At 41.2% G+C, this 12,431-nt stretch overlaps 1 protein-coding gene across 2 annotated transcripts in view; it reads left to right on the top strand.

Moving 5' to 3' along the window:
- MPP1 (membrane palmitoylated protein 1) overlaps positions 1 to 1,345 on the top strand; it is a 110,068-nt gene extending 108,723 nt beyond the window's left edge. Inside the window, exons 12-13 of one of the 2 annotated variants that reach the window (XR_003942758.1) lie at positions 107 to 568; positions 982 to 1,345. Coding sequence is in view for 1 of the 2 variants with exons in the window: in XM_030208939.1 (XP_030064799.1) it covers positions 107 to 283 (177 nt within the window). In the remaining variant the exon portion in view is untranslated. Of the gene's footprint in view, positions 1 to 106 lie in introns of both variants that reach the window. The other variant, XM_030208939.1, reaches the window with a different exon arrangement.
- Positions 1,346 to 12,431: the final 11,086 nt, after the last annotated feature.

Raw genomic sequence — 12,431 nt, 5'->3', positions numbered from 1 at the left:
TGTCTTCAACAGTCATAATTCAGTGTGCAGAGTTGCTAATTTATTTACAGAACACTGTATTCACTATGGTTCAAAGCATTTCATGATGTGTCATTTCTCCCTACAGTCTGAATCCTTAAAGCAGCTGCAGAAGGAGTCCGAGGCTATCTGCAGCAGATATGCACAGTACTTTGACCTGTCTCTGGTGAACAATGACGTGGAGGAGAGTATCAGAGTACTCCAGGAAGCTTTTGATCGAGCATGCTCTACCCCTCAGTGGGTTCCTGTCTCCTGGGTTTACTAAATTTCTTACTCTCAAGAACCTCCCATCTGCAACAGGGGGAAAATGGCTGCTGTTCCTGGCACACACAGTCCCCTGACTAGATAGACCTCACTGCGTTTTTTCTAAATACTATTTCAAATGTTCTACTAGGGTTATGTGAATGAAATCTTTTTGTTGTTTTTTGTTTTGCCAAATGCAAATATCATGATAGACATATGAAGAAAAGACTGTATAATTCCAAATGTAAACTAGTCCAAGAAAGGTAGAAGTTACCTATTCTTATGACCTACTACAATGAGATGTAAAGTTTTATATATGAAACAAACAGAGAGGGTATACAGCATACGTAGAAAGTATACAAACAAAAAAAGCAACACTGGGAGTATTTTATTAACAGATGACCCAACACGGGCTGTGTTTCGGCGTTAGACAATGCCTGCCTCAGAGGTCAGGGTTTGGTTGTAAAGTGTGCAAGATGTATAAATGTCCAATGCCTCTGAAAATGAATGGAGAAACCCTTTTAAGACAAGCGTTCCTGTCGAAAAAGACAGCCGCGATATAGGAAATAAACTCCTGTGTTAGCCGTTCCTTTTATGAAAACAACGTATAAAATCCTTTTTTTATTAAAACAACTTATAAAACGTGTCAGGTCATCTGTTAATAAAATACTCCTGTTGTCTCAGTCTTGAAGGCCCAGTGTTGCTTTTTTAGTTTGTAAGTTTTATATATGAGCCATGGAACTCATACATAGAATTGGGAGATTGTGATACCTTATGAGAGACACCAACCTTACTTCACATTTTGAGATATAGACCAGGTTTTTCAGCTTACATTGTCATAATTTTCTTGACCCCTGGTTATCTGAGGACTATGTAGTGAAAAGCATTAGAAAATCCAAATTAATCGTATTACATTGTTGTGGTTAGGAGCCACAATAAAAACATGAAGGTAAATAAACCAGAACTGGCCGTTAATGTATGTAATATGATGGTGTTGGAGTCATGAGCTTGGCAACTCAACAATAAATGTATATTGGTGGAAGCAGTTGCAACTTGGCAACAGTCATGTTGTACATTAACTATGGCCCTTATTTGAGAATCACTATTCATGTTTTGGGTGTCTGAAAATTAGCATTTAGATATCCATTTTTCATGGACATCCAAATCCTGATTTTGTAAAGCCAGGCTATGGCCATCTAAAACTGCAGTATGTCCATATGGCAAGGGGGTGTGGCCTGGGCATGTTTTGTGTGGGACTAGGGCGGGGCCAAAATATGGACTGCCAACTCCGATTTCAGAAGGGGAAGGGATGTCTGTGTCCAAAAAGATGGATGGTATTTAGACTTGTAACTTAGCATATCCAGATTACAGAAAGGTGCTCTAATGGAGGAGCTTGCCACAGGAGGGATTAAGGTAAGTCACTTCTTTAATCTCCCAGTGGTTGCTGTGCCCCTTCCTCCCTTGAATGTGAAACTAGCAAGGGATTCTGGGCTCTATGACAGCTTCAGGACCTATCAATGGTCATGGTACTAAAATCATTTTTTAAAGTTACATTTCTTAATGGACCTCCATTGCAGAGTTGAAGAGTAGCCTAACGATTAGTGCAGTGGGCTGTGAATCAAGGGACCCACATTCAAATCCCACTTCAGCTCTCTATAAATTTTTGTTTGTTTAATTGTGAGCTCTCCAGGGACAGAAAAATACCTAATATAACTGACTATATAAGAAACCTGGAAAAAGAAGCCAGCAGATCTGCTGGCTTCTTTTTCCATATTGGATTTTGCAGATTGTTAGCCTTGTTGTTATATAAGAAACTTGCAAGCCTGAAGGCTATTGAAGCATTCACATTCAGGTACAGTAGGTATTTTCTGTCCTTGGAGGGCTCACAAAAAAAAAAAAAAAATCAGAAATAGCTGAACTAGGATTTGAATCTGAATCCCCTGGTTCTCAGCCCACTGCTCTAACCATTAGGCTGCCACAATGACAGCCATGTCCTTTGTTTTACACTGTTTAGAATTTGGATGTTCCAGTTTGCAAAATAGGATGTTCATGCTAGATTGGCAGCAGATCCACTTCTAAAATACAAGAGAAATGGACGTCCATATTGTGAGTTGGATGTCTTTTCTAAAATGCCTGTTCTAAATCTTAGACACACTAGCATCAGAGAACACATGGTAACATGGAGAGCAGCACCTGCAGTATAGGCGTAGTGCAAGTAATTGGCTTAACATCAAGCAGTGGCGTAGCTACGTGGGGCCACAGGGCCTGGGCCCCCATAGATTTGTCCCTGGACCCCCCTGCCGATGACCCTCTCGATCCCCCCTCCCGCCACCAACCTGCCATTGCCGTTGGCTACCTTTGCTGGCGGGGGACCACAACGAGCCAGCTGAGGTCCTCTTCTTCTGGCGCAAGGCTTCGTACTGTTTCTGTGAGTCTGACGTCCTGCATGTATACAACAGAATGAAGCCTTGCGCCGGAAGAAGAGGGCCTCGGCTGGCGGGGGTTGGGGTCCCCCACCAGCAAAGGTAGGCAGGGGAGGGTCATTGGCGGGGGGGGGGGTTGAGACTCTGCAGGGTCGTCGGCAGGGGGGTCAAAGTTGGTGGTGGTGGCAGCGGGGGGGGGGGCTAAAATGTGCCCCCTCACCTCGGGCTCTGGACCCCCCCTCCCGCTGAAGTCTGGCTACGCCCCCCCCCCCCCACATCAAGGAACATGTTAAAAAGAACCATATCATACTCTACCCAATAGCATGAAAGGGAAATCCCCATCCTAATTCGTGCTAAAGTATAGGGCTAGATTCTATATAGAACAGCTAAAAAATTGGTGCTGAAAAAAATACACCTAAATCTAGTCATAATGCCCAACACCTGTTTTCTGCAGCTATATTTAGTCACGGCCACTTATGCCAATGAAAGCCTGGTGTAAATGCCGATGCCTAAATTATGCACGGAACATGCATATTCTATAATAGTGAGCGTAAATTCTAAGAATGCCCCTGACCTGCACATGGCCACATCACCTTTTCAGATCTACATCTTAGAATTTAAGCGCATCACTTTATAGCATGTGCTTAAACATTTGTGTTTGTAAATTCTAATTAATGCCAATTAGCATCAATAATTGCTTAAGGTCAATTATGTGCTGATTGGCTTGTTAAGCTAATTAAGTTGCATACAGAAATCCAGAATACGACTGGATTTGAGCACGCAACTCAAGTTACAATATATAGAATCTGGGAGATAGTGGAGCACCAGTGTGAGAACTACTCTCCAAGGTTTTATAGTCCTAATAAAATCTAGACTCTTTAGCGATTATAGCAGGCTAACATGTCATGCACCAACATCCCTCTGCTGTCTTTAATCATTCCAAGATAAAAGTAGGAAAAGTAAACCAGGCTTGTCCAAAGAACTGGGACCAAACAAATAATAATAAAATCAACACAGTTTAGTAATGTTTCCTTAGAAATGACTCGACACAACGTTGTGTTTCGGTCTGGCGGCCTGCATCAGGAGTCTTATGCCTTAAGGAAAGACTGATGGTCTAATTTTACATTTAGGTTGAAAAACAGAAGGCTTGAAATAGCAACATAAAGTTGGTCTTAAAAAAGACCGTTGTGTCAAACCATAAGTCACGAGTAAGCACTGATGCAATAGTGAATCATTCCAACAGGGTAATCAGATCACAACAAGTAGGATGTAATATGAGGTAGGGACAGCAGTGAGGTTTTATTTTCTTTCAAGGATGCACCACTGTTATCGATCTTGGATTTGTATAAAAACTCTAGAAGAACTAATAAATAAAAAGTCAGATCCATTCTGAACCTTTACACAATATGCCTGAGCCTGACACAGGCAGAACAAGTCATATTCTTCAGCTCAAATTAACGCCTCCTTTCTTTTCTCTCTTATATAAAACTTGTAAGCAAATAGGAAAGCTAAATGCCCAGGGGCTGTAGAGAGAGAGAGTGGATCACCTTCTCTCCTCTACAGTCCTCGCTTTCGTATTGAATGCCAGTCAAGTATTGCATGCATTACCCCATGCCTATCCGTAAGTCAATAGCAGATGTGTACATATTATCTATCGCCTTCCGTAGGAGTCGGTCTCTACTAACAGTATTTCCCAGGTCGGTCCTGGAGTACCCCCTTGCCAGTCAGGTTTTCAGGATATCCACAATAAATATGCATGAAATTAATTTGTATACAGTGCCTCCATTGTATGCAAATCTCTTTCATGCATATTCATTGTGGATATGCTGAAAACCTGACTGGCAAGGGGGTACTCCAGGACCGACTTGGGAAATACTGTATTAATGCATGCAGTCCACAGCAGCAGTCTGTTTTCTGCCTCTCCAGAGTACCCCTGTACAGATGGTCTCCCAGATCAGATGGTCACATTTATCCAGCAAGTTACCACAGTACCTCTCTATTCAACACACTAAAGGGATTCACACAGGGGGAAAGACATGATCAGACAATCAGGCATTTTGATTAGGTGTTTTTTTTTTTTTCTTGAAAAGGATTTAGGTTTATTCATTTATAACTCGCCGTTATCCAGGGCGAGAAACATACATAAAAAAAGAAATATGACACATATAATAAAGAGCAATCCATACTGCATACTTTAGTAGTATCCCCCACATTCAGTCAGGAGTATGTGCATGCCAAGCAAAGCATTATGTTCAGCATTTAACAAAATAGGCCATGCACAATAAATGTGCCTTTGGATGGTGTTTATATTGCTTTTTTCGTTTGCTAGGTAGCCTTTAGTCTCCCAATCATATTGTGGACATGTAGTAGAGCGTAATTTTTGTGCCCTTACCAGCCCCAGCATGATGGGGCTATAAGGATGACTGACATATTTACCAGTGCCAATCCAGCACAGACACAGGTACCCAACCATGAAAAATAAAAGGTCCTCCTCAATTATTACATCGGGTTTGCTGGGGCAATTTTGTTCTGACTTTTTTTTTTTTTCAAGCTGCTGTTTTCCTGAACAATTGTTCAAGCTGAAGAATGTCAAAAACATGTATGTGTAATTTTTCCTTTGAGCCTTCTGCAGGGAATGGTTGTTATGTAACATTTTTATTGCTAACACCAACACTATGGGAAGTATAAAAGAGAATGAACAGTGTGAAAGCTGCTATCTGAAGCAGACTTGCGTGACATTTTTCTTTTTTATTCCTTTCATTCTGAAAACCTGTTCCCCACCATAACCATCCTCTTTAGACTGTGAGAAGGCCTCAACATCCAGTTATTTGTAGTGCATTTTATAAAATAATAATAAAAAGTCTTATGTTCTTGGTTGGTTTGTCTGGAACACTGACATCACAGGTAGGAAGTAGCAGTGGACAGGCAGACAAAACGATATCCCTGGTGGGGGGAGGGGCACCAGCAGTAGCCAACCAACAGAGCTGTCAGCAGAAGGAGCAGCAGCCCCAAGCCCAGCCAGCCAAAGCTATGCCAGAAACAGTGGTTAAGGTGAGAGAGGCACTTTCAGGTCAATATTATGCACCTGTCATTCTCGGTCAACAAACACAATGAAATCAGCCATCATCTGATAGTACCAACAGTGATGGAAAGGGAAATGGGACTTAATATACCAGCTTTCTGAGATTTTTTGCAACTACATTCAAAGTGGTTTACATATAGTCAGGTACTTATTTTGTACCAGGGGTAATGGAGGGTTACGTGACTTGCCCAGAGTCACAAGGAGCTGCAGTGGGAATCGAACTCAGTTCCCCAGGAGCAAAGTCCACTGCACTAACCACTAGGCTACTCCACAAGAATCGTTCAGCACTGAGGCTCCCGATGCTTGAAACCTAATGCCAGCATTAGAGGTGAATAGTACTGAACTATATCATCAGATATAACCAGCTAGCCGCTAACCAGGGATATTCAGCGGGGAAAACCAGCTATCCCCCACTGAATATCGTCAGATAGCCGGTTAAGAGCTATTTAACCGGTCAGCAGTCGTTCTGACTAGTTAATGCTGAATATCGGGAGGATTCATTTTTAAACGATTGGCACTCATCCAAGTCCTGATTGAAGTCAAAAATTGCAAACTTCTCAACAGAATCAGTGACAGGAAAAAAGAACTACAGAACATCTACATAAAGTCCGATTTGAACATCTAGACATCAGAAAACCTAGTCAAATAGGTCTCATGTAAATATTAAGCATGATGGCTGATAAGGCCAAGCCCTGAGGAACATCTGAAGATAACTGTATCCACTCTGATTACCTATGACCTTGTACACAAAACAGCCTCTGTGATAGAAATGATTTAAACCATTGAAGAAACTTTCTTCTAGGCAATTCAAGAGTATCTGATGGTGTACCATATTGAATGCTGCAGAAATATCAAGTGTCGCCACGAGATACTCAGTTTCTCTATGAAAACCAGCTTTAATAAGAGTCCAGAACAGATATCAGAAGGGTCGCAGTTGAGCATTTTGGCCTAAAGCCAAAATTGAGAATTATCTACCACATTATATAGATCTAAGAAACCTTGAACTTGAGATAAGACAACCCTCTCCCAAGATTTTAGCGAGAAATCAAAGTGATATCGGATGATGGGGCCAGACTCATTTTTAGCAGTGACCGTACTGCTGCCTTTTTAAATTAGTTAGAATTGAAGCTTCAGTCACAGACTTATTAACCAGAATGATGACATCAATTATTTCTGGTTTCAGTATCTTTATCAGTGAAGGTGAGAAAACTAGAGGGCAAGGACTCAAAATCAGATTACTCATAGTTAATATTTGTTTCAGGATAACCAGGGCAAATTCCTCTGAAAATTCAGTACCAATAAAATTGTTCTATTCAAGTAAAGGAATACAAAAAAAATTAACAATATTAGAAACCTTATCATTGAATGCATTTACAAAATCTTGTGGCTGAAATAACAAAATTGATCTATTGGTCTAAATGTCAATTTTCTATAAGGTTGAAAAAAGTTATTTTGGAATAGGTAGAGAATTAGAAATAACCTTATCAAAATAGCTGAAATATATAGTTCCTCTGGGTGCTCCGTCCATTGTGGCTGGCAGAGGCTAAGGTGTGTTGGGGGAGGGGTCTCTTTCTGCCCCAGGGGTGTCGCACCTGCATCCGTCCTCAGCCCTCCTGTGTGATGCTCCCTCTGGTCTTCATGGGAGCAAGGAGGCCCATGTAATTCTCCTGCTGGGCATGTTCACTGTCCTATTCATATTGCAGGCCCCTTGTTGGACCTAATTCTTCTCCAACAGGCCTCCTCTTTATCAATCACGCAAGTTCATGCTTTGCCTGTTCCCTGGACGGATCATTCTCCTGTTCAGCATCTCTTTCCTTTTTGGTTTCTACGCGTTCTAACTGCAGCTCATAATCTACTTCTCAGTCATCTCGGTTTCCTTATTGCAACCCAGAACACCCCCCACACACATTACATTCATTGCTTCCTGGTAAGTTTCTTGAGCTGAGTCTAGTTGAAGCGACCGATTCCTGGCTTACTACCTTTTCTGCTTCTTTTTTGCCTTCCTCTGAGCCTCAACCTTCTTTACATTGTCTTCCCCATAACTAATGGTAACCATAATGGGCTTTTCCTGTTACATTACCAAGTACGCTGTACTGAGTGTAATTGGCACAAACTTAATTCTTCTGATGCTCTTAGGATCTACAAAGCTACTGCCCATCATTACTCTTGTCAAAATAGACTTGCTAAAAATCTTATTACATGAAACAATTGGCCACATCTAGTAACCGTTCAAGGTCTCTTTTCCATTGTTTCTTCTCTTGCTAATACAGAGTCTACTACTTGCTTTGATCAGCTACTGGATGCGGCTTCCTTTGCCTCTTACTTTTGTAAAAAAAAAAAAACTTGCTTCAGGCTTCTGTTGCCTCCTCCAGCTCAGGCTCTCCTGCTTCTCCCTGGTCCACATTTGCAATTCCCTTTTATATCTGCCATCACTTACTATGTATGTGTCCAACTGTCTCATATTTTATCTTCTATGTGTCTCACTACCTCATTATTTTCTTCCTCTTGACCCATTTGCAGAACACCAAGTCTAGCATATGGCTCTCTTCATAGGTTGGAGATTTGATCACCTAAAACAAATCTGAGAAAATATTTCCTCACTCAGCATGTAATTAAACTCTGAAATTCATTGCCAGAGAATGTGGTAAAAGCAGTTAGTTTAGCAGGGTTTAAAAGAGGTTTGGACAAGGTCCCACAAGAAAAGTCCATAAGCCATTATTAGCTAGACTTGGGAAAATCGACTGCTTATTCCTGGGATAAGTAGCATAAAATCTGTTTTTTACTCTTTTGGGATCTTGCCAGGTACTTGTGACCTGAATTGGCCACTGTTGGAAACATGATACTGGGCTTGATGGACCTTCAGTCTGACCCAGTATGGCAATTCTTATCCTACATTTAGTCTTTCCTCAGGCTATAGTCCTGCTTCCTGGAAAAAGGCAATTGTTAGACATATCCCCTAAACACTTCAGACCCATCTCTAATCTCTGTATTCTGTCAACGGTTACAAATAAAGCCATTTTTGATCAATTACTACAATTTTCTGATCACCACCACATTCTTTCACTATGTTAGACAGAATTCCGTGCTCTTGAGAGCACCAAGACTACAGTGACTGCTTTGAATAGTGAACTTCATTTTCTTTTGGATGCTGGGAAAGTGGTTCTTCATGTATCTTTAGACCTCTCCGCTGCTTTTGATTTGGTAGATCAAAAGGGTTTTCTTCTTTTCTGATAGTTTTTCAGTTTCTACTGCTTCATCCATCTCTGCCACAGGACCTTTGCACTGTGGTGTGAATCAGGGTTGTCCTTTCTCCTCGCCTATTCAACATCTTTCTCAGTTGGCCACACTCATTCAGGATTGGAATATTACATTTTTTATTTGCACAGATAACATTTTCCTTATTTGTTGTTTCTCCTCCAACCCTGGATTTGTCTCCACTGCAGTCCTGTCTACTCTCTTTAGCAGACTGGCTTTCTCAACATAAGATGGTACTCAATCCCTCAAAAACAACTGCTTGTTGGGTGTCAGGTTCTCTTGGTTCCTTTAATTCAGTTTGAATTTGTTATATTTATCTATTTCACTGGCTTCTTTATTTTGTTATACCTTGGAGTGATTTTTGACTCCAAATGATCATCAGGTGTCCCAAGTTATCAAACAGGGTTTCTATTGGTTGCATTGGATCTGGTCTATTAGACACTTTCTTGACTTCACCTCGTTCCATTACACTTATTCATGCCTTTATCATCACCCACATTGATTACTGCAACATGGTCTACCGTGGTATTCGGTCCTATCTTCTCTGTCACCTTCAAATTCTTCATAACTCTACTGCCCATTTCTTGAGGAGTGGAGGAGTAGCCTAGTGGTTAGTGCAGTGGACTTTGATCCTGAAGAACTGCGTTCGATTCCCACTGCAGCTCCTTGTGACTCTGGGCAAGTCACTTAACCCTCCATTGCCCCTGGTACAAAGTACCTGAATTATGTAAACCGCTTTGAATGTAGTTGCAAAAACCTCAGAAAGGGTATATCAAGTCCCATTTCCCTTATGTAAAACCAAGCAGTGGGATCATGCCTCTCCACTTGCACTGGTTGCCTGTTCATTTTAGGTGTTGGCTTAAGATACTGTGACTCACAGAGCTCTTCTCTTGGGTTCTCCTTTGTGCCGCCTCTCAGTCATGATTCTCTATACACCATCTTATGTACTTTGTTCCCTAGATTCTCATCCTTTGGTGTTTCCTTCTAGATTCTCTCCGAGTCTACTCATAATTCAGCTTATTTTTTGTCACCTTTTTAATGGAACGATCTGCCCCCATACCTTTGTGGTGAACTTGCTTTTCATATATTTTAAGGTTCTCTTAAAGGCTTATTCTTTTCAACAAGCCTTCTCTATCCCACTCACCTCCAGTATGATTGGTCCCAGTGAGTCTGCGATGTCTCTGATTAGATGATCAGTACAGGTTTGTTGATTTTATCCTCCAAAGAGGGTAAGATGTTTATCTTTCCTAATTATGGTGTTCTTTTATTGTTTAATTTTAATTATGTTGTAAGCCTTTTTAGAATTGACAGGATATCAGATAAACTTTCTGTTTGTACTTCCCGTGGTCTCACAGGCCACATAAAATTCAATGGCAAGCTGCAGGTTGCCCACCCCTGTCTAGCAGAATAAGGAAACAAATTAAAACATATCAAATATGGAAGAACTTTATTTATGCATCTGTTTGGTGTCAAAGTGACTACTACATGTGGGAAGGGCTACACAAGATCTGAACTTTGCACTCAGTTCCGAGCTTTGGGAGAGCCATTTCTCCTGACGACATGCAATGATGCCACCCACTTGTGTGCCTAACTCGATCCATAGGAAAAACTAGCTCACTCACTATTTTATTAATTGATTCTGACAGTCTTTTCTACATGTTGTCTCTCAGACAAGGAACTGTTTAATTTATATCCTCTATTGTACAACAGACGACTAGTTTCAATTTTATCATAGAAAGGAATTGGGCTTCACACACACAGCATTGTACAAGACCTGGATTTTAGGTTTTGCTTTGTAGCTTCCTCTGCCTGCCCTTTGGGCTTCCAACACAAGTAGAACTGGACAGCATGGCACTGCAAGTCTTCGTTCAAACTTCACACACCTAAACCCTTCCCCCCCCCCCCCCCCCCCCCAACAATTTCTCAGACTTGAATGTGTAATCCTGTCCCTTGCCCCTGGGGAGGGGAAAACACTTCAGGGACTGACTCTCTTTGTTAAATTGTACAGCGCTGCGTAACCCTAGTAGCGCTCTAGAAATTTTAAGTAGTAGTAGCCCTAGAGGCTGGAATAAGAGAGACAATCAGTCTTAGGGATAGGCGAAACCAGTAAAAAAATCTTTATTGGTATCTCACTAAGCCAATACAAAATAATTGTTCTCTATGGAGCAGGTTGTCACCCAGTAGCCAGACGCACAGACTGAACAACAAAACTGCTCAGCAAAACCTTCCTAGCCATCACATATATACTGTTCTTTCATTTCTCCTAAACTAACGTGATCATATATGGATTTTCCTGTAATATTCTGTTATTTTTTTTTATATGTATACATAAATGGCAATTTCCTACATTGTATCATCCTCTCCTCTTGTGTTAACATGCACACTTTGTGGCAATTGGCTAATTCCTTATCAGTAAAGCTTGATCAAAGCGTGCAAAAAAAAAAAAAAATAAAAACCATGTAGCAAGCTATTTTCAAAGCACTTAGCCTTCCAAAGTTCCACAGGTTTCTATGGAACTTTGGAAGGCTAAGTGCTTTGCAAATGAGCCGCCCGGTGTCCTCCTTCTCTGAACACATATTTCCGTTGGAACATCTTGGACTCGCAGGGTCCTCAGACTCTCACCACCACCAAGGTTATATCCAATTGTATCTGCCATATATGGGCAGCATAGCCTCAGTTCCTCCCAAGTGTCACCTTGACATGCAACATCTACTTTCCATTTACTGAGAAAGCACTGTACATTACATGCAGCTGCAGGAAGAAACTAAAAATATGCTGAAGACAGCAAAGCTAGGAAAACTGAGGGCCGGCAGAGCCATATTACAGGCCTAGTATAGGAAGGAATATACACGATATATCAAATCATCTCCAGCTAGCAGCCAGAAAATAGTTCCTTGGAACTTTAGGCAGACAACAAACTAGGTGTTGCCATTAACAAATGGCTGTGACTCTCTCTCATAGGCTAGCATACTGGGAAATATCTTTAATCAAATTCCAACTAAGAACACCATACCTGCATTTGTGTATATTTGCATGGATTTTTTTTTTTTTTAAAGAAAATCACTATTTTTACACAACTAATGTCCTCACACAAATGAAACCTTAGAATCACATTATGATTGCCAAGTAATGCAAGACTAAAACGAGACCAGGTTAGAGGCTGACCAAATTTCAGTTAAGGTGTTGAAACTGACCACAAATCCTTTTTCTGCTCAGATTTTGGTTAAAAGGCTACAGCCTTGGTTTCAGTTGAAACTGACCGTGTGTTGAAATGGAAGCCAAAATTTGTATAATTTCTTCTGGTCTGTCACCCTCTCTCCTCCTAAGAGGAGTTGCCATGCCTGCCTGCAGGTGGACCCCTCAGGCCTCTCCTACAATTGCTGGTGGTCTAGGGGTGCAGTCAACAGGAA

This window comes from Microcaecilia unicolor, chromosome 7 (genome assembly GCF_901765095.1).
Source record: "Microcaecilia unicolor chromosome 7, aMicUni1.1, whole genome shotgun sequence".
Taxonomy (NCBI): Eukaryota; Metazoa; Chordata; class Amphibia; order Gymnophiona; family Siphonopidae; genus Microcaecilia; species Microcaecilia unicolor.
This window is presented reverse-complemented; position numbering and strand designations above follow the sequence as displayed.